The sequence below is a fragment of the Mustela nivalis genome (assembly GCF_964662115.1).
Source record: "Mustela nivalis genome assembly, chromosome: 20".
Taxonomy (NCBI): domain Eukaryota; kingdom Metazoa; phylum Chordata; class Mammalia; order Carnivora; family Mustelidae; genus Mustela; species Mustela nivalis.
In genome coordinates, this window is record NC_139039.1 from 25,838,604 (window position 1) to 25,860,795 (window position 22,192).

The 22,192-nt window shown below is 50.8% G+C and overlaps 1 protein-coding gene across 9 annotated transcripts in view; it reads left to right on the plus strand.

Annotated features, from left to right (window-relative positions):
• The window catches only part of RBPMS (RNA binding protein, mRNA processing factor), a 172,134-nt gene that overhangs the window by 129,562 nt on the left and 20,380 nt on the right, over positions 1-22,192 (plus strand). For 7 of the 9 annotated variants that reach the window (XM_082715651.1, XM_082715656.1, XM_082715650.1 and 4 more), the window contains one exon: positions 18,106-18,236. In XM_082715651.1, the coding sequence (XP_082571777.1) occupies positions 18,106-18,236 (131 nt within the window). Of the gene's footprint in view, positions 1-18,105; positions 18,237-20,891; positions 21,126-22,192 lie in introns of those variants that run through there. The other 2 variants (XM_082715654.1, XM_082715653.1) reach the window with 1 other exon arrangement.

Sequence of the window (22,192 nt, forward strand, 5' to 3'; positions counted from 1 at the left end):
ATTTGATAGAGATCACAAGTAGGCAGAGAGGCAGGCAGAGAGAGAGGAGGAAGCAGGCTCCCCGCTGAGCAGAGAGCCCGATGCGGGGCTCGATCCCAGGACCGTGAGATCATGACCTGAGCCGAAGGCAGAGGCTTTAACCCGCTGAGCCACCCAGGCGCCCCTGGATGGGGCGATTCTGGATGAGGTTTGGTCTTCTTTCTCCCAATCACCAGTTCTCCGAGTCTCTGACCCAAATATCCCAGGCTCCTCTCCTTGTCATCACTTCTCATGCTGGGTCCAGAGACAGCCGTCCGAACAGCCTCTCTTCCCTCGGCTGTCCCCTTCCCCGCTCGCTGGCCCACAGCCCCTGCTGACTCAGGCGACCTGAGCTTTTCAGAATTGACTGTCCAAGCCCCATACCGTACGGACCGCAGGCTCTGTGGTCCGCTTACCAGACTGTTCCCAGCCCCTGCGTCCCGTGCTGGGCCTTAGCACTGTGTGAGAAAAGAAAAACTTGGGTGGGATCCAACTCGAGAAAAATGATTGAAAGATTGGAAAGGGGCGTTGCTTTGAGAAAAGGTTGAAGGAACCGGGTGTGTTGAGCTCTAGGGGGAAGGGACAGGGTGAGAGAGGTTGAGAGAGAAGGTCCCTTTGCTTCCTTCGTGTTCCTTCCAGTTAACAGCATAGCCCCTACGGGTCCTTTTCATTTGTGTTAGTCCTTGCTAGGGGCGGACTGTCCTTGTGCGGAATGTTCCATTGCTTAGGATGGGGGTCTGAGGGGGCCAGTCTCTGCAACAGGGCGCTGTTCCGTGTGCTTTCCCTCCTGTGAGTTGCTGGGAGACTTCGGTAACGAAGGCGGGAAGCCGACCCTGCATGGGACGGGCAGGCGGGCAGCCCCATGCCCCTCCCGTGTGTTTGCCTAGCGGTCCTGGGATGGGGAACCATGACGTGTGTCCGGATTCTCTCTTGCGGCCACGGTGGGTCACTAGGTTTTGCAGACTTGCGAGAGCTGGTGAAACCTGGAGTCAATGGGTAGAGCATGTTTGACCCTTGGGAATCTTGAGGAGTGAGAAGTTTAAAATGATGATCGCCACGGTTTCTCATCCAGAGCGTTTTGTTAAACTCTTTTGACTGTTTCCTCAGTCTTCCAAACAGTCTGTGGTGTACGTACAGCCATTCTCATTTCACAGATGAGGGGTCCGGCTCAGAGGCTAAAACACGTGTCCTGGCTCACAGTTGGTTAGTTGCCCATCTAGGGTTCAGAAGCCAGGTAAGTTTGGCCACAGCGCCCGAAGTGGTTCTGGGTTTTTGACAGCTTTTTTAAGATAGCGTTTTGGGGAGCCTGGGTGGCTCAGTCAGTTAGGCGTCTGCCTTCGCCTCAGATTATGATCCCAGGATCCTGAGGTCGAGTCCCAATCCTGGCTCAGCGGGGAGCCTGCTTCTCCCTCTCCTTCTGCCTGCCGCTCTGCCTGCTTGTGTGCGCGCTCACTCGTGTCCTCGCTCTCTCTGTCAGATACATAAAATTAAAAATCTAAAAAGTAACAATTTTTAAAAATAGTGATAATTCCCATACCCTGCAATTCACCAATTTAAAATGTATAATTCAGTGTGTTTTTGTATATTCCCTTTTGTGTGTGTGTGTGGTAAAATGTATATGATGTAAATTTTGGCACTTTAGCCATTTTAAGTGTACGGTTCAGTGGCATTAAATATATCTACAATGTTTTGCAACCATTATTTGCAACCATTTTGCAACCATTACCACTATTTCCACAGCTTTTTCTTTGCCAGTAACACCCTGTTCCCTCCCTGCCATGCTTCCCAGTAGTCTCTGACTTTCTATCTCGGGGAGCTTGACTGTTCTAGGTATTTCGTGGAATTCCTATAACGTGTGTCCTTTAATATCTGGATTTTTTCTCTTTATATTTTCAGGATTGATGCATGTTGTGTAACATGTGTTTGGACTTTTTTTTAATGATTTCCGTGCTGGGGTTTAGATAGTTTTTCTTCTGGGTGCTTTTACTGACAAGAAATTTAACAAGTATAAAATGAAGAAAATCTTCGGTTTTCATACCCCCATTTCCTGTCTGTGTTGTTTATAACATTGGAATGATGTGTTGGTTTTTTTTTTTTTAATGACCCCTATGTTTTTACCCCTTCATTTATTTATTTGTTTATTTGAGAGAGAGAAGAAAGGGAGTGGGAGTGGGGTGGGGTGGAGGGGCCGAGGGAGGGGGTCTAGCAGGCCCCCCACTGAGCAGGGAGTCCGATGTGGGACTCGATCCCAGGGCCCTGGGATCATGACCTGAGCTAAAGGCAGATGCTTAACCAACTGAGCCACCCGGGTACCCAATATTTTCACGTCTGTAAAAAATGAAAACATATGAGTAAAATACATGTCTGTAGTAGAAATTCAGAAGGCATCATGAGCAAAAAAGAATCCAGAGATATATTTATCCACAGAATCCATCATCCAGAGATAAATCATAGTGACATTATTAAAGGTGTTACATCACAGGGGAGTCAGGGTGGCTCAGTCAGTCAAGCATCCAACTCTTGATTTCGGCTCGGGTCGTGATCTCAGGGTCTTGAGATCGAGGCCCTGGTCAGGCTCCGCGCTCAGTGTGGAGCCTGCATGGGATTCTCTCCCTTTCTCTCTCTGTCCCTCCCTGCTCGCTCTCTGACTCTAAATAAAATAAAATTTTTAAATGTTTTATATCCCAAGGAGTGGGTTTTTGTGTTTGCATTTGTTTTTGTTTTTTTTTTTTTTTTGTTTTTTCTTGGTTTGGTTTGGTTTGGTTTTGTCTGTGGCAGGGTGGCGGCGGCGGCCGTGTGTTTCTGGGGTTTTGATTTTTAAGCAGGCCCCATGCCCAGCATGGAGGCCAACACCAGGCTTTGAACTCACAACCCTGAGATCAAGACCTGAGCTGAGATCAAAAGTTGGACGCTTAACTGGCTGAGCCACCCAGGCACCCCATCACCAGGAGCTTTTACAAATTATTCTTACGTCTCTCATTTAATTTTCATGCTAGCCTATGAGAACATGTTACCCCCCCCCTCCCCCTTCACCTGTTTCCTCTTTAATGTTTTCAGATGAGGAAATTTGGCCTTAACTTACTAACTTACCCCAGGTCACATAGCTAATGATCGGCTTAAACCTAGGGCCTCCTACCGACACGTCATCCCGGATCCTCACGCAAAGCATCTGTGTGTCTGTATTAACGGGATTGTACTATATAAAGTGTCCAGTAACCTAGTCACTTCTTCGCCGAGTGTCTCATTAATAACCTCCGTGTTCATAAATAGAGATCTCTCGCATCCTCCCTTTTGGTGACTCTACTGATACGTCATTTTGTTCTTATTTAATCAGCCTCTAGATTTGAACAGTAAGAGTTTCCTCCTTGATTCTTTTTTTTCAAAACCTTGTGTGACCATCTTCATAATGCTTACCCAGCTGCCAGTTCTAGATTTTTGAGGGATCTCGCGGACACCAGGATGACTTGGGCGTCCCCTTTCTACTCTAAGATCCTTCTGGTATCTGGCTTTGGGGGAGGCAAAGCCCTCCCTCCAGCCCCTTGGTTCCTGTGCGGATCCCGCACCCAGGCTCGGGTGTCCTTCCGGAGCGAGCCGGCCGTCCTGCCGGGCCCCTCGCGCAGAACTTCCTGGTCTTGGAGGCGGAGGAGACCTGGAAAAAGATGGACTCCTCCAGGCAGTCTTTCAGGGTTTGCGAGGACTTTGTTCATCACAGACTCCAGGTCCTCATGAGATGGAATTACTTATCATTCCCCCAAAATCAGAGAAGCTCAGCCTAAACGCCTCCAGTTTTCTTTGGGCAGCTCCGTGCTTCCAGCAGGTTGGGGTGCCCCGTCCTCTCCAGGGCACGCACATCCCGGGCATGAGTACAGTCAGCAGGAATGAGAGGCGGGGTCGTAGACATTCGCGCTGGCCAAGTTCGTGCTGTTTATCTTACTGGAAAGTCAACAATGTGACTATTAACCTCCTGCACAATTAACATTGAGGCTTTTTGTTATGGTTGCTCTTAAACTTAGGGGTCAAACCCGATTGTTATGAGGCAGAGAGATGGGAGTGAAGATGGGAAAATCTGGCTAGTGTGGGGGCTGGATGGATCCGCACCCGGAGTTGCTGTTGCAACGTGGAAGTCTGGTGGCCTGTGGGACTGGGTGGCCAGGACAGTCCAGATCAGTCTGCAAAGGAACTTTGCCACTTTTATTCTGAGGTGAAATGGGCCTTTTGAGCAGACCAGCTCCCCTTAGAGAAGCTGAGGGCAGTGAGACTTTTTTTTTTTAAGGGAAATCTGCTCTTAAAAGCATTTTGTTTGTTTTTAATTTCAGTGTCCTTTGTTTTTTTTTTTTTTTTTCTTTAAATCCAATTAACATTTAATGTATTATTTTAAACATTAAAAAATGCCACGTGGTTAACATAGTAGTTAACAGGGGTGCCTGGGTGGCTCAGTGGGTTAAAGCCGCTGCCTTTGCCTCAGGTCATGATCCCAGGGTCCTGGGATCAAGCCCTGCTTTGGGCTCTCCGCCTACTTGTGATCTCTGTCTGTCGAATAAATTTAAAAAAACAAAAACAAAAACATAGTAGTTAACAAAACCTTATCTTCCAGTGGTCATCAACTCATTCCTGGTAAAAAGAGCTCACTAGTAAGTGTGAGGCACAAAAGAATGAGGAAGAAACAGGGTTAAACAGAAGTGGCTGAGGGCACACATTCCAAAGCTCCACTCCCTGCTGCCTCCTCTGCAGATCTGGCCCCTGTCAGTGTGGTGGACCAAGGAATTTTCTGGTAGTGAGGGTAGATTTCCGGTCGCATAGACAGCCTCATTTACACTCCCAGATCCAGTCCTCCCCTCCTGGCAAGGTCAGCGTCGCTTACTGCTGCTGTTCGCCAGCAGACGCCGTGTGACCCGGAGCACCACCTCTGTGCCTCTCAGAGTCTCCTTTCCTTTTCACAATGAAGCTCTGTGGTACTCTGTATTTTACCTGAGGAGACCGAGGCCCAGAGAAATTAGGTCAGTTGTCTGAGGTCGTGCAGCTGACCGTGCCTACAACTGAAAGACTTAAAGATGAGAAGCAGCGGTTTGACGTTCAGGTGAGACTCCCTGAGTCACTTTTGACCACATTTCTGGAATTCCCTCACGTGTTACACTGACTCCGGAAGGTCCGTCGTTTCCTCGCCTGTCCGTTTTCAGTGAGCATTGGCTGGCTTCCTGCAGAGTTGACAGCTCTTCCAGCACTTTCTGGATGACAAATCACATCTTCCTAATAGCCTGCCACTGTGAAATTAAGAAGCAGTTCCATTTCCACATAGTTTTCCTCAAGTACATTCTTCTCCCCACCCTACCCTGGGCTGGCCCGGATCCATTCCAGTCAACAGGAGTCACCTTTCCAGTTCGTAGAGAATGAGGGCCTTCCGGGGCTCAGCATCACTGGCCCACATTTGGGCCGGAAAAATAAAAGATGGTGGCATTCACCCGGCATCTGGCCCACGCTCTGTACTTAGGATATACTCTCTGCACGCATGGCCGGAGAAGTGGTAAAATTTGAGAAAGTAGCCCCGACTCCCCTGTCCGAGACCGGGATGTATTCACTCATGCTGGCCCTGAGCTGCCCTTAAGAACCTTAGCCTGGGGGGGCGCCTGGGTGGCTCAGTGGGTTAAAGCCTCTGCCTTCGGCTCGGGTCATGATCCCAGGGTCCTGGGATCGAGTCCCGCGTCGGGCTCTCTGCTCGGCCGGGGAACCTGCTTCCTCCTCTCTCTCTGCCTGCCTCTGCCTCCTTGTGATCTCTGTCTGTCAAATAAATATTAAAAAATAAAACAACAACAACAGAAAAAGAACCTTAGCTTTGTCCCTTTTTGTTTCTCTGGCGGGTGACTGCCCAGTTTCTTTATCTGTCTCATGTCCTCCTGATTCAGGATCCTGAGAAGGCATTTTGTTTGGTGCCATCACAGCGTACACGGGTCGAGTTGTCCTTCAGGTGGTCATTTGGAACCGCTGTCGCCTCTCAGAGCCTAGAGGGACGAAGGGAAGCAGCTCAAAGACTGCAGCAGAGCTTTCTGCCAGTGGAGTTCTGCTCTGCACTCAGCATTTCCTCGGACCCACCAGATCCTGAAGCTGAACGAGTAAGGGAAGGGAGGTGTGTGGAGAAGACGGAAGAGGAGGCGTTTCTGCATTTTCCGAGCGCTGGCGACGTTGTTAGGCGTTGTGGACGGCCAGTTCCGGGCCTGCTGACGGCTCTGTGCCTATAGGTTTTTCTCATTCACAGTGATGGGCAGCACGAGACTTTTCACATTTAGGTGTTGGATTTTTAGCCTCTGGAAAGCTGTTTAACCCGCTCAGCACAGAGCGGCGCTTGGCAGTCTCTGCCGCAGCCGTCCACTGTGTGGGGCTGAGGGTCTGGTAGACCAAGGAAGGCTTCCTCCAGGATGGTGGTGGTGATCCGGCATTTGGGACGGTGTTAAAATCCTATTTCTTTTTTCTTTTTTATTTTTATTTTTATTTTATTTATTTATTTGACAGACAGAGATCACAAGTAGGCAGAGAGAGAGGGAAAAGCAGGCTGTTTAGCAGAGAGCCCGATGCGGGGCTCTATCCCAGGACCCTGGGTTCATGACCTGAGCCGAAGGCAGAGGCTTTAACCCACTGAGCCACCCAGGTGCTCCTAAAATCCTATTTCAAATAGCGATCACCAGAGCACCTTAAGGGATCGAGTTCTCATTACATCGTGTCTTTTTCAAGTACCATGTGGAGGCCGGGGCAGGAGCATTTGGGGGAGAGTACGTTTGTGCCTGGGACACATGCGGTCCGGCTCCTAGACTCCTCCCAAGGGCTTCGAGCGCCCCTCGTTGTGGCCACAGTATGTCCTGTGGGTGCATCAGCCTCGGAGCACTGACAGCCAGGGATGGGGCTTTCTTGTGGCCGAGTGCCCACACCCCCCAGTCAGGAGGATGCTAAAGGATGCACACAGCTCCTCTGTGTGAACTGATTTGTTCCGTTTTATAGCTGCAATTTCAGTTTGAATTTCTAGGAGTCCCACTTACAGTCCCCCCTGAGAAGCTAGGAAGGGCAGTGAGATTTTCAGCTCTTCCTCCCTAGCGACCATGGCATTGCACTACACGAGGTCTTTCTCGTTTGTGGAGGACTGGCACCTTTTAATCTATGGGCTCTTTTTTTCCAGTGATTGGAAAGGCCTATTGGGGATACAGAGTGTTAGCATAAGCTAGTGTCTGTTTTGGTTTTTTGTGTGTTTTTTTGTTTTGTTTTAAATTTCCGTAAAGGTGGATAAGTTTTCTTGATTTGTGTAATGTGTGCATAGAACTTTTTGACATAGCTGCTCCTGTGTACCTCCGTTCTTCTAGGAACAGACTGTAGACCAGGGTCGAACTGTCATGAGAGAAAAGCAAGAAGGTGGGAAGCAGGGTGACAGGTGTGGCGCGAGTGGCCGCCGCAGCCGGTATATTACGCTCTGCGAGGGGCTTGTGCATGTGCTTGATGTTCCCTGTGTGTAAAGCAAGCGTGAGTAGCTGAGGGCAGCCAGTGAGCATCGATAGGGGGAACCAAAAGGGGGAGATTTGCTAAGCGCATGGAGCGGGGGCTCAGTTCAGACTCCATTTAGGAATTCACACGGCCCATAGGCCACTGTGCTGCTCCGTGTCTGGATTCGTGGTGTTTGTACTCCAAGGTATGGTTTGAGGTTCTGACTCCTCAGTGCCCTAATTCCGTTTCAGTCCCTTTAAAACTGTAGCTGTGACAAGTTACTGAAGTTTTCTGCCTTTTTATCCAGATCAGAACCTGTACAGATTTACACTGACATTTTCTTAAAAGTCAAGAAGAGGTGCTAAACTGGAAATCATTGGCTAGATTATAGGTTTCTCAATTTTGAGAGTGTAAGAAATTGCAGCCATTCGGTGATACTAGTTAAATTGAACAGACTTTGATTGAATATCTTTTGTGCACTAAACCTAGGTGCTGGGAGAGGGGGTTACAATTTGGGGAAATAAAGGAACAGAAAGCGATCATTTTCGGTCTGAGTGATGGGGCAGTGATCAGGGTACACATGTCCCATTAAGGGAGCTGTCGGAAGGATGTTTGGTCCCTCCTGGGTTTTCAGGAGAGCATCCTGCTTTCATGAAGACTTCTCTGGGCAGCACCTGTTCTGACTACAGATCGGTTCAATTTGAACTATCAAAGAAGCACACATTAAAATAATGGAGAGATGTTTTGCGGATAATGTTGTTTTGGTTTAGTTTTGTGTTTAATGATGACTCCCAATGTTGTCATATTTAAAAGTTGGTACAGATATATCTCTATTGGGAATGTAATATGGGGAACAGTCCACACAGTGAGATATACCAACGTCCTTAAAAGTGCTCATCACCTTAGGGGCACCTGGGTGCTGAGTCGGTTGAGGTCTGACTCTTGATTTTGGCTCAGGTCACGGTCTCAGGGTCATGGGATCAAGCCCCGCTCCTGGCTCTGTGCTCAGCAGGGCGCCTGCTGGAGATTGTCTCCCTCTGCTCCCTCCCTTACTTGCTTTCTCTCTCTCTCTCAAAAAAAAAAAAAAAAAAAAAAAATGCTCATCACCTTAGACATAGTTTTCCTATTCTTAGAACTTACCTCAATGGAAAAAAAGATGTACTGAGAGATTTATGCCTAACACAGCACTTCCTAAAAGTTATGAATGTCTCTCATCGCATGTGCTGTGCCAGGCACCAAGGATACGGCGGTGAGCGAAATAGACACAGCGTCCTCAGGAAACTTCCGGTTTAATCAGGTGGTCGGAGGCTGATCCACGGGTATAGACCGGGTATAGATCCACGGGTATAGTACCAGTGTCCTGAAAACGACGCTTGTGCCACCCATGTTCTCGAAAATACTTCCCCCATTTTAGTATCCCTCCCTCACCAAAAAAAAGGTGAGCGGCGACTGGAAGTTTTGGGAGCAGGCTCAGTGTTGTGTAGAGGAAGGAAGAGGTGTCTTTCGCTCTGTCAGGACAGCACAGGTTGTTGATGTCTCTTGTCTGTCCTCTCTGAGAGCCAAACCTGCAATGCCTCATGCCTCCTTTTTCTTTTACTCGGTGTTCATGGACACAGAGGGTGTCTCTTAACTAGTTTTTGGAAAACATAGGTGAAAATCACCTCTTAAGTACGCTTTTCTCATTATAAATTTAAGTTTTAATTAATTAAGCAGATCAGAATCGTCATGTTTCCACCCCACAGAAGCAGTTTCTTTTTTGTTTTTGAAGGTCGTGACCTGCCCTTTCTAACTTATAAGAAATTAGGTCTGGGCCACCTGGGTGGCTCAGCGGGTTAAAGCCTCTGCCTTCGGCTCAGGTCATGATCCCAGGGTTCTTGGGATCAAGCCCCACATTGGGCTCTCTGCTCAGCAGGGAGCCTGCTTCCTCTCTCTCTCTCTGCCTGCCTCTCTGCCTACTTGTGATCTCTGTCTGTCAGATAAATAAATAAAATCTTAAAAAAAAAAAAGTGAGGCCTTAACAGTTTGGGGGGTGAGAGCATGAGCTCTGCAGCTACATTGTCTGCCCTGAAATCATGGCTTCGCTCCCAGCTACATGGCCTTGGGCCTGTCACTTAACCTCTCCAAGCCCTTACCATCCTGCATTTGTGACAGCGAGATGACACTAGCAGAACCTGCCTCAGAAGGTTGCTGTGGAGAATAAACAGGTTCAAGTCTCTGAAGTGTTCGGCCCAAAATGTGTGCTGTGTCAATATCCTTATTATTACCGCTCAATATGCGGATGGCCCCACGCGCTCGCCACGCTTCACACGTACAATACTGAAGTCTCTTTCCAGTTTAAATTCTCTACCACAGACGGAAAGGGTTGTTTTGGCAACAGAAGAGGCAGAAGACTCGCTTTAACTGATCACAGCATTCTAGAACAGAGGAAAGTCAGGAGGGTGCGCCTCGCAGAAGGAAGGGTATATTCATTCAGGAAGCATTTACTGAGCACCAGCGTCCGGGGCACACTTGCGAGTACAGCTGCGCTGGAGTCCGACCTTGGGAAACTTCGCCCAGTTTCTAGCAGAGTGGAGCTGGGCGAATGGTTTCGTAGTGTTAACAGGATATAAAACCAACACTTTCTGGAATTGCAGCTCCTGTTACACACGTAGGTTGGACTGCAGTTAAGAAAGCCGAGATCTCGGAGAAGCCGGCCGAGAACCCCACCGCTCCCTCAAGCTCAGGTGCCTGACTAGGGGAGGGGCCAGGGGGAGCCAACCCTCTGCCCTGCCCTTGCGGGTCTCAGGACGGAAGAGGAGTGCACGTGTCCAGTGGGGATGAGCGGGAACACAGAACCAGCGACTGGAACCACTGGTTCCAGAGCAGTTCTCTTCCTGCACATGCTCCGGGTTCCCTTCAACTCTGAGCTCGGGAATCAGATCATTTTAAAACCACAGATTGTGTTGGATGGTTTTTTGGCCTGGAACAGCTGGAGGGAAGCGGAAGAACGGGTCTGTTAAGAGCAGTGACTGCTCAGACGCGTGGCAAAAAGTCGCTCAGTGGAGGGGCAGGCACTCTGGGCCAGCTGAATCAAGACCAACTTCGTTTTGGAATTTTCTTGGCGCACACACTTTGTGGGTCTGGGCTGGCTTTCCTGCAGGTTGCTTCAGGATTATGTGTTTGGAGACAAGAAATGGAGTGGGGAGACAGTGGAAGTTAGCAGGAAGCCAGTTTGAAGTCAAGAATGACTGGACCCTGCAGTTCTAGGTGACTGGAGCCTGCAGTTCTAGGTGACTGAAGCCTGCAGTTCTAGGTGACTGGAGCCTGCAGTTGGGTGGTGGCAGCAGGAGTGCGAGAGGCAGGGAAGCGAAGGGCTGGATTCTGGGCTGACTGAGATGCCTGGTTCACATCCTGGTCCTGCCATTTGCTGTGAGTGATGGGCTGGTTCATTAATAACCTCCATGTGCCTCTGCTTCCTTGTCGTGGGGAAGGGGCCCGTGTCCATACTTCCCAGCACAGTGTGTGGCCCATTTTATGTGCTTGGTAAACCATTAGTGACTACTCTGCTACTGCTGTTACTGTCATTGTTATCAGTATCTTTGTCATCTTTACTGTTACTAGGATTCAGCAGCTGTGTGGATATGGGGCATGAAGGAGACTCTGAACCTGAACAAATGGGGTAAAGGAGAGTGTGGGGAGGTGAGAAGAGGACTTGGTGGTGATCGATGGTGTGCTTGTGGGTGAGTTGGGAATGTCTACTTTGGAGTGGAAATCAAAGCTGTAGATTAACGAGTTACCCTCAAGAGAATTCAGAATTGAAACAATGGAAGTGGCCAAGGGCCATCATGAAGAGTAGGTAGACGTGGAAGAGCGCTGAGCACAGACTCGATTTCTCTTGGTTTCCCTGGCATCTCGCTCCACGTGCGGAACACGGAAATTGCATTTGTGATTTGTGCTGGGTGGTGGCAAAGACCTCCCTTGAGCTTTTCACCAAATCTCTGGACTCTTCCCTGACACTTCTGTTCTTGGGGAGTCAGGGAAAGTGTGTAACCTTCTCTGGGAACCGTCATTTCCTAGGGCGACCACAAAAATTACCACCAGTGGGTGGCTGGAACATAATCTGTCACAGTTTAGGAGGACAGAAGTCTGAAATCGGTGTCAGCAGTGCTGGTTCCTTCCGGAGACTCCAGCGGAGAAAGCATCTCGTATGTCTCTTAACACTGGCCGCTACTGGCCGGCCTTGGCCTTCCTTGGCTTGTAGCACGTCGTCCCGGTCTTTCTCGGTCTTCACAGCACCTTTTCTGTGTCCTCTACTCTCCTAAGTACATCAGTCGTTGGATTTGGTGCCCTCCCTAAATCCAGGATGATTTCTTCTCAAGATCCTTAAATAATTAAACCTGCACAATTCCTGTTTTTAAAAACGTTTCCAGGTAAATGTGAATTTGGGGAAGACCCTCTCTTCCACCCACTTCCAGAGCTCATCATTGGGTCATGGAAGTCAGCATGGGCTACATTCTTAGCCCTAACAAGAGAATGTGTCTGGATAGGATAGTCCTTGAAAGAATCGGCCTTGTAGGACTGATTTTTGAGGGCTTTGCTTAACAATTGTGAATCAGCTGCTTGTGAGTATGTGTGAGTGAGAGTTGGCTGTTTAAGAGTCTTTTCTTCAAAATTGATTTTTTTTTTTCATTAAAAATGGAATTTTTCATTATGTTTGGGCCTTTTGGTTTTTTTTTTTTTTTTTTTTTTTTTGCCAAATTCTTCATCTGCCAGGCAAGCTCTCCTAAAGGACTCTGTCCCTGGGTGTATTCTAGTAAACTGAGTATGCTGTAACTAGAAATGAAGACCACCTGTGCCCTAGGGCCTATGGCCACCACAGTAGTGGGGAGTGGGGGCGGGGGCAGGATGGTATGTGGAAGGGACCCTGAGCCACAAGACAACAGACCAGGGCTCTGGTCCCAATTTGGACCAGTTAACTATGAGACCATGGATAGATTATTTTCTCATTGATAAAATGAGACCACCCATTTCTGCCCTTTTCTCCACAGAGCTTTTAATGGGTATCCAAAATGATAGTGGACATATGCCCTCTTAGTTGTATATAAAAATGTATGCAAACATAATGTATTATTAAGACTGGATTGAGATGAAATCATATTAAAGAAGTCACATTTACATGCTCGCACATGTATCCTCTTTCTGTGTCTAGTTTTCTCCCACATAGAATTGAATTAACCTACAATTTGATCATTGCCTCCAAAGGGCCAGTTGGAAATTATGTTCTTTCTCCATGGGTTTTATCAAGTAGAGAGCAAATGGTTGATTTGCTGATACTTGCTGACCCTCTGTGCTAAGTGCTGGGTGAGCAAAGAGTGAGAACTTGCAGTCTTGGAGGTACAGCCCAGCCTGGAGATAGAAGACCCAGTAGAACAAAGAGAAAGTGCTCCCCCCTTCCCCTCCACCTCCCTATGGGACATCTAAGTGGAGTCCTTTGAAGAATAAGTAAGGGTTTAGCCAGCTGAAAGGAGAGAGAGGAATGCCCCTGGTCTGGAAGTGGGGGAGAACCAGGCCTGGTCTCACAGTGGGAAGGGCTGGTCCTAGCCCGCGGTGGTGAGCCGTGTTAGAGGCAGGTCTCAAAGAGGATCATGGCCGGATCTCGTGTGGTCTTCTGGGCAATGGTAGCCACAGTTCAGACACTGGCCTGAGAGCAAGGAGAAATCCTAGAAGGGTTTTAAGCAGGAGAGTGACATTGCAGAATTGTGTATTTTAAATGTCCTGGCTGCAGCGTGGCTTCCAGGACGGTAAGGAGGCCCTTTCCAGAAACCCAGAAATGGTAATTAAGATCGGAGTGGATGGTGGGACAGATTCGGTAGGACCTTGGGGAACTATCCGGCCACCATGACTTGGGCAACTGAGTGGCGTCTTTTACTGAAATCTGGAACCAAAGAGGATAGGCAGTTGGAGGGACCGTGTTGAGTTACAGACACATTGAGTAGGAGATTGCTGTGGAATATTTCCCAAGCAATCCCAATGAAAATACCCAAGAGGCAAAGTAAATACTGACTTGAAGTTCTTGGAACTTGCGTTCTCAACTGTACGCAGGTTAAGTTCATTAAAGATTGTCCTTGTTCGTCTTGCCCTTGTTTCTGGGAATCATTCATCTTTGTTTCCGTGACTTTAGACTGGAAGCTTCACCTTTCTGCAACTTGGTTTCCTCATCCAAGATGAAAAGGCAGACCAGCTGATCTTCCCCAGCTTTTTTGCTTTAAACTGACCTCAGACACTGCAGTTTTTCTTTTCAAAGGGATCGAAAGGTGGAGTTGGGGGAGTTTCTAGTCCTTGTTTGTCAGAATTTGAGTTCTTCTGGTTGCACATTTTGTGCTAAGAAAAGGGCCTATTCAGATGTATATTGGGAGCCCTCAAAAACTTTATCCTCAGGGCGCCTGGGTTGCTCAGTGGGTTAAAGCCTCTGCCTTTGGCTCAGGTTGTGCGTGATCCCAGGGTCCGGGATGGAGCCCCGCATGGCATCACATCGCATCCTGCATCTCAGCATCTGCTCAGCAGGGAGCCCGCTTTCTCAACACAGTACTGGCGACCGGGAAGAGAATGCAAAGGCAAAAGCTCCTTCAGTGTATTGCCCTCTTCCGTCACAGGAGAGGCTGTGGGTTCTCAGAGTCCTCAGCCTCCTAGTGAAGTGGAGGCGTCTGTGAGGGTGGCTTTCCCGCAGGCGTGATTCTGTCCTGGCCCCGCGGTGCCCGTTGTGCCTGTGTTGCTCTGACCCTCCCGTTTCTCTCACAAAGCAAGTCCATAATCATACAATTTCTCTGCGGGAGTGTGTCATCCACTGATCTAACAAATAGTCCTGTGAGCTCTTGGCCAGCAAAATGTGGGATAATGATTCTGTAAGAGAGTCAAGGAGACAGCTTCAGGCAGGGGATCCCCAAGGTAGGCGGACATGAGATTTCCCGGGCAGGCGGACTGAACTGTCATTTGGGGAGCCTGCCGGAGGGCTGAGAACCTGCATGCCTCCCGAGAGCCCAGGTGCTGCTACTGTTGTGGCGGCCGTACCCTGAGCAACACGGACTCCCGGCCTTGGCGCACTCTGGGCACTGTCGTCCAGAGAAGAGAGGGTTTGGGAGCTTGCAGGAAGGAGCAAATAGCTTGACTTGATTTAGTCCCCTTTCTTCCTTTCATTTTACCTCTTCAACTTCCCACCTCCAATCTTCTTGCCCTTTGCAAGGCCCGAACCCTGCACTGGAGGCATTCTGAGGGACCTCGGGGGCTGGAGCCTGTGTTAGGAGAGCCTGTTGGCTTCTGTCCCAATTGCTGCAGTGTTTTTGGTTTCTTCCTCCTGCTCCAGGGGCTCATGGCCTTCTCAGGTGGGTTTCCGGGAGCTGTAGGTGTGAGCTCAGTCTTCTGAGACTTGGAAGGCGCTTCCTTTCCAATTAGTCCCTGAGTGAGCGCAGCTCTAAGAGCCGTTTTCAGACTGTTCTCTGGAACCCTCGCAGGCCTTTGGGGCTGTCGTGGGGGTTGAGGTTGTCCAGCTCGACCCCAACACCACTAAGTCAACTAAAATTTGCTACACTTTGGGATGCCTGGGTGGCTCAGTCGGTTAAGCACCTGCCTTAGGCTCAGTTCATGATCCCAGGGTGCTGGGATGGAGCCCTGCATCAGGCTCCCTGCCCAGTGGGAAGCCTGCTTCTCTCCCTGTCCCTCTGACGCTCCCCCTGCTTGTGTGCGCATGCGTGAGCGCGTTCTCTCGCTCTCTCTCAAACAACATTTTTTTAAAAAGGATTCTGGGAAAAATTAGTTTGAAGAAGGGGTTCCACTGCTTTTATTTTGAACTTTGAAAATCATCATCTGTCAGATTTGTTCTGGTTTGAGCCTCCTTTTGCTCTTTTGCTGGTGTTTTCATTTTTGTTTCAGTGTGACCAATACTGAACGGATTGAAAAATTTTAGACCTAGTTCCTGTGGATATTTCTTAAGCTCCTTTAATAAAACAGTGGCGCATCTTTAAAGAACTTTGAGAGTTTTCCACCAGGTACTGTTCCGCCCAACGAGCAGTACTGCACACTAAATGCTAGTCTCAGAGCTGGCCCCAGGGTTGCTGACTTGGTTGCGACCCGGATCCTCCCGTCCTGGGCTCCCCCTGGCCAACCCTTGGAAACGTGGCGGGAGAACTGCTCGCTGCGGTCCTCTCCCCCAGGGCTCTCGCGCCCAGCACATCTCCACCGGCACCTTTGGAGCTCGTCTTCCTCCCCCTGGCCGGTGCACTCCGCGCTGCACGTCTCCGGACATTTATGGTCACTCCAGACTCCTCACGGGGAGAAGGGGCAGGTGATGGAGAGGTAGGAGAGACCCGATCAAACGCGCCTTCACGCCCGTCTCTCTCACGCCTCCTCTTCCCTTCCCCGACTTCTCCTGTTACTCAGCAGCGTCGGGTGCGGAAATGTCTGGGAATCATCAGTCCGTCCGTCAAGGCTGAGACTGAGATCCCGGCTCCACCCATCCCCATTACTTCCTCTGCCGGGTCGCAGAGCCGGAGAGACCTCTTCTTTCAGTTTTGAAAATTCTGAAGGAAAGTGGATCAGAGTGGAGCACCCCCCGCTCGGCCAGTTCCTGTGCGGCCACGGGATGCGGAAGTGCTGCTGCCGTCGGGCTGCACCTGCCTCGCCCTGTCTGGTGGCGGAGTCAGAGTCGCCGCCGGCGCAGTAGGCAGGGCTGAGCCACACGGGCTAAGACGTGTGTGCACGAGGTCCTGAGACAGTCTTGACTTTTTTTTTTTTTTTTTTTAAAGACTCAGAATGTCTTAAAATAGCATGGTAGCTGAAATAACAGTACCCCCGACAACAGTAACAGCTCGCCATTCCTGAGAACGGTTGTTTGTTTAAAGTCCGAGGCCTGGGTTCGGGCAGCAGTTGGTTTCCACGAGCGGAGCTCCCTCAAGAGTTGCTCTAATGGGAATCAGATGGTCGCGTCGTGACGGGAAACACAGGGGTCTGCGAAGCGTTCTCCCAGCCCCTCCGTAAGGAATTCTCTGACCGAAACTACGCAGCCTAGAACTGGAAATAGGTGGTGTCGGCCTGACGGTTTGAGGAAGCTTGGGATGCTGCTGAGCTCCTATTCGAATCAGGAGTCCTCCTCCCTGTGGGCGAGGCTCTCCGGTCTAAGCTCCTGCAGTCTGCACTCCGCGCCCCAAGCCGAAGGGGACGTTGGAGCTGCCTGGTTGAGAGAAGGAGCCGGGGGCTCCGGCAGCCACAGGGTAGCCCTCCACGCTGTTGGGCCCCCCCGAGGGGTCCTCTGAATGGACCGTCCTCCGGCGGCCCTGGACTCCCGCCGTATGTTCCATAGTTCTCGCCTTGCTGGCTCGCCGCGGACCCCTCCGCAGGTCCCTGTGCACCGTAAGACCAGCTGCTCCGTAGAGTCCCCATGTCACGCTCGGGAACGTTTCCTGTCTCTAGCCCCTTTCCCATACTGAAAACCCTGCCCAGAGCCAGAGATTGGGGGGCGGGGGGAGGCTGGGGAGGACGAGGGAGACCCGGAATGAGCAGGCCTGGGGTGGCTTCTTACACGCGGGCAGGAGTGAAATGACTCTTTTGACCTTGGGTCACGTGCACTCTAGACTTCTGGAAAGTCCTGAATGGCAGAGTCACTAATGGCTTTAGGACGGTCGCCTTTTCCGGACTCCTTTGGCAGCCGCGGGTAGCACGCTTGGCCGGCTCGATTGCAGCTTTGACAGGTGATAAAAGCGTGCTGAGATCACTGCTTCGGAGCCCGGGCTGGTGACTCTCGACTGAGATGAGTTTTCTCTCCGCTGAGACGCTCCCTCATGTGTTTGCTGTTACTTTAATGGATCGCGTCCTGATCCACTCGCAGCCCCGGGCGCTCGCCCTTCAGTCTGGGAAACGGCAGCTTGACCTGAGTGGAATCGGATTCGGACCAGTCTGTTGGCAACACGACTGGCTTTCTTTCCCCTAGAAAATACGTCAGTGTAAGCAGCAACTGCGAATGTTCTAGTTTGCATCTTCGTGGAGTTTAACTTTAATCGGGACACTCCAGGCTGTTTCACTTATATTCTCAGCATTTTTGACATCTTCAATGCCCCGTGGGCACAGCGGCCGCCCCGTGCCCGGGGGCCATGGTGTGTTTGTCGGTAGGGTGACACTGATCAACAGAGAGGTCCTGCCGTGGCCCTGGGCCTGCCGTGGCTCTGGGCCTGCCGTGGCCCGGCCGTGTCCTCCCGCAGGCTCTCCAGTGGGTTTTCACGGGATGTGTCCTGCCGGTTCTCTTTCTTCTTCTGTCCCTCAGTGGGCCACGTGTGCGGTTTGGGGCAGGAAATCCCCACTGTTCCCGTGGTCCCCCAGCTACGGTTGGAAGGACATCAGAGTGTCCCGGCAGAGCCCAGGCCTGAGATCCCAGCAGGCCGACAGGCAGCAGATGCCTGACACTTTTTTTTGTTTTTTTCTACTTTGTATTCCCCACTTCCCTGCTTGGCGTTCGGGGACCGGAAGCCACAGGTTATTGAAAGCATGAGAGTAACTTGACTTCTGGCTCTGCGGGGGGCTCGGGGTCGTTCGGTGTTTTGTTTCTGATTTGAAAGCCGCTGTTTGGTGACCACTAACTCTTCCCTTATTCTTTTCTTGCAGATGAGCTCACAGTGCCTGCACTTTACCCCAGTAGCCCTGAAGTGTGGGCCCCGTACCCTCTGTACCCAGCGGAGTTAGCGCCTGCTCTACCTCCTCCTGCTTTCACCTACCCCGCTTCACTGCATGCCCAGGTAATTGGTGCCCATCGGCCACGACTCCACTCACTCCACCCCCGGTCCTCTCCAGCCCGGTTCCCCGGAGCACACCGTACAACTAACACCTGTCCGGCTAACAGACCCCCCCCTTCCGGAGATTAATGATCCCCTCTAAATCAAGCTGACACTCCTCCGGGACTCGAGGACCGTCTGACAGCAATGATATCACCCACTGCCTGATGTCTGCCCCAAATGACACCTCTCTCTTCCCTAATGATCTCACCCTCATACCGCACACGAGAGACGGGGCGCAGGTCCCACCCCCACCCCCAAGCCCCCAGCCAGCCTGAAGGCGTCCCCAGAACGTAGTCGTGCCTGCCTGGTTGTGCAGAAGGGGCTGCCGAGGGAGGCGCATTGCTTGCCGGAGTCTGTCCGCATGTGTGCGAGTGTGTGTGCAGAGATCTCTGCTCCCGTGTCCTAGGAGAGCTAGCGACCAGAGGGGAAAGGTGGAAGCTTCCAGGAGGACCGTGTGCTAGCTTGCAGATGTTACAGGAAGGGTGAAGGGTTCCTTTTTTCCACCTTTAGAAAAGGAGGTACAGTGTAGTGTGGAGAATGTGATTCCAGGTGAAGGTGAAGGTCTCTCTTTGGACCCACTTCCCTTCGTAATTAAATAATGTCCTCGCTTCTTCACAAGGATTACTACGTACTAACTGTCCCTCTCCCCTTGAAAACAAATGTGGCCATCCCTTTTGCTCTTAGCGCAGGCAGTAGTAATGAAGTAAGGTGAGGATTTGGGGTGACGGTCGGCAGCACCTAAGAGAACACGTAGATGGCATTCGTTTTAGCGCACGTGTGACTCCTCTAGAAGCAGGTGTGCCTGGTTTTGGAAACACTGTTGGCCTGGACAGACAGGTGGGGTGTTTGTGTGTTTCACTTAGTGTTTATCTACAAGGCTGGACGAAATACACAGCTTCCCAGAAAACTCCTTCTGACCGAGAACTCTTCCGTGCAACACGGAGCCCGCGGTGGCGTCTAAAGCCCGGACAGGCAGCCCCTAGCTTCTGTCCTCGCAGCCGCGGGGTCGGGCGTGGTGCTGGCTGTGTAGACGTCCGGCCGTCTGGGCCAAGCTCTCGGGGCTGTGTGCACATGCGCACGGCCTGGCCTCTCAGGCACCATGCGGGCAAACTACAGAGACAGCGCCTTGGTGCCTGGGCCCCCCGAAGTGGTGACCTTCGGTGTTGGCAGAAGGAGATAGAAAGTTATACCAGGAGCGAGGTGAGAACAGCTGGCAGCCCTGGGATTCGGAGCCGGAGGGCCCAGGGTCCAAATCAGCTGTGCTTTCCGCTTCCCCTTCCCTTCCCCTCGCTGTTGCTGCCCGCTCATCCTCATCAGCGCTCGGTCTCCTCCGGGGCCGGGGAGCGAGAGGGGAATAAAACACAGCCTGTGCCTATCTTCTGCGGAGTCGTCTAAATGTTGGCAGTGGCCTTGGGGAGTGACTCAGAGAGGCCCCCTCTGATTGTGGGTCCGCCCCCACCGTCGGTGGATAGGTCTTCGCTGCTCTTCCTAGACTGCCTAAGTGTAGATAAACTGACAGTTGAGGCAAATGTTCCTAATGCCAAGGAAAGTGCCATGTGTGCAGGGTACTCTGAGTATCCGTGGCTTTGTTAATCGGCCGTGGAGCCTTGCACCATTGCCTTGGGAAAGCCAGAGTGGACAGTGGCCAGAAAAGACTGGGAATGATGGCTTTGGGGCCTTACTAACATCCGGGTAACTTGCCCAGGCTTCCTGAAATGGATGTAATCCAGAGTATATCTGGGGGTGTGTGGGAGAAGGAACTGAAGAGTTTTAAGAGATTAGAAAGCCCGTGCCCATCGTGAGAGAGGTGAGAGGTAGTGCCAGGATTAGATGGACTCAACCGTTTGACCTAGTGGGATGTGCTGCCCGTCGGGCACCCTCCCCTGGGAGCTCTTCCTTGATCCTGAGACTTTCCCAACCTGGAATCCACTTGGCTCCGCCACGTCGGTCCTCAAGTTGGTGGAACTTGTCATCTGAAGTCAGTGAGATCCTTGTGCTCAACCCCAAAACTTGTTTGGAGTCATTCCCAGTGCACGCTTGGGTTCTGTGTCCTAAAGGCTCATGAACAGATACAGTTATTTAAATGTCTTTGTCCAAGATGAGAATCCTAGAATGAACTGGTAGAGGCTTTACCGATCCAGCAGGTCTGGCCCGTTTTACAGTTGAGGAGAGAGACTGGAGAAGATGGAGACTTCTTGAAAGTCGCGAGTGGCTCTGTCATGACCGGAGCCAGGTCACCTGACTCCCGGGCCTTGCTCTTTCCACGCCTCAGTGCTGGCTCACCAAAGACTTACTCTCTGTTGGAATTTTGGAAAGGCCTCACTCCACTGACTCCCTGGATCTTTCTTCTCTAAGTAGATGAGAAGCCGGTAAGAAGAGACGTGGAGGCAAAGACAAGGGAATCAGAACTTAACCTTCACCCAAAGGGCCCGAGAGAATTCTTATTAACTGGAGGTAGAGCAGTGGGGAAGACAAAAATGAAGCGTTCCCTTAGTGGATGATTCCAGTTCTGTTTGGAGATCTTACTGTATGTCTTTGGAGAAGCTTTTGTATTATTTTGCTTTTCTTAGCAATGTTGTGCTCTGTTTTGAGACTTGGATTTTTTTTTTCTTCTAGTGTTTCTCTCCTGAGGCAAAGCCCAACACACCTGTCTTTTGTCCACTTCTCCAGCAAATTAGATTTGTCTCTGGGAATGTGTTTGTAACATACCAGCCTACTGCAGACCAGCAGAGGGAGCTCCCATGCTGAATTTGCTTGTTAGCTCTTCCCCCCCCTCCCCCATTTTGCAAAAATTATTTCTTGGTAACATTTGAGAGATTTCAATAAAAATTTTAATCAGAGCAAAAACGATCTCAAGCAGACTTCAGCGTTTTGTTTTCATGGTGATGCGAGTTTGGAGCTAAGAGGTTATCTCTGAGATCACGGTAGAATCGGGCTGTGACGCTGAGCACACACCACGTGGGAGAAGGCGTCAGAGCACCCGGCGGTGACCTGGCCCAGAGCCACGTCCTCAGTGCTGCTTCTGGTCCCTTCTTGGGCTCCAGAGCCATCAAGAGCTGCACGTTGGGAGATTCTCTGCCTCACATCCGTGGCTTGGCTCTGCCAGGAGATCTTGCTTCAGCAGGGATCGTGTGTCTGGCTATCGGAAGCCTGTAGGAATCGAAGAAGTGTGTTCTCTGCTCTGTCCGCCCTGATCCAGAGGAAGGAGGACCCAAGAGGCAGGAACTGTCATTGACGATCAGGAGTCGCATCCTCTGGTTCTGCCCCAGCTGTCGTCTGTGGTCTGGCATCTCCATCTTTAGATTGAAGATGCCTGCTTGATGCCACATCCCAGTTCTGAGGCGTCACCGCATAAGGTAATGGGACTCTGGGCTGTGGTCCCGCCGCGTCCTCAGTGGAGGTGAAGAACATCTTGATGCAGCAAACAATGGCATTCTGAGAAGATCGTTCACATTTGTAGACATGATCTTCCTGTTTATTTTCAAGGTCACTGGTGTTTGAAATATATTAAATATATTCTGAAAGTCACTGCGAACAGGAGGGCAGGTTTCGTCCACGGCGTTTAGGAAAGTTCTGCCCTCAAGCCCATACCGCACTTCCACCATGTCGCCCTCACACAGCTCAGCCTTTTTTGTCCCCGTGCAGTTTTGCTCGGTGCCGTCATTCCGTCTTGTTGCTGAGGGGGCAGAGTGAAAGCCAACAAAGTGCACTGTTCTCATTGCATTCTAGAAACAGAATAGCGTTTACCCTTGACCAGAGCCACCTTGTTGGGCCGGAAACTCATCCAGGTAAGTAGGACTGAGAGAGCCACTCCCAGGTACCTGCTCCTCCTCCAGAGGCCTCACTGGTCCTGAGTCACGGCAGATCTGCAGGCCTGCTCCGCGGCTCACGGCTGGAACCCGTCACCTGCTCGTCTG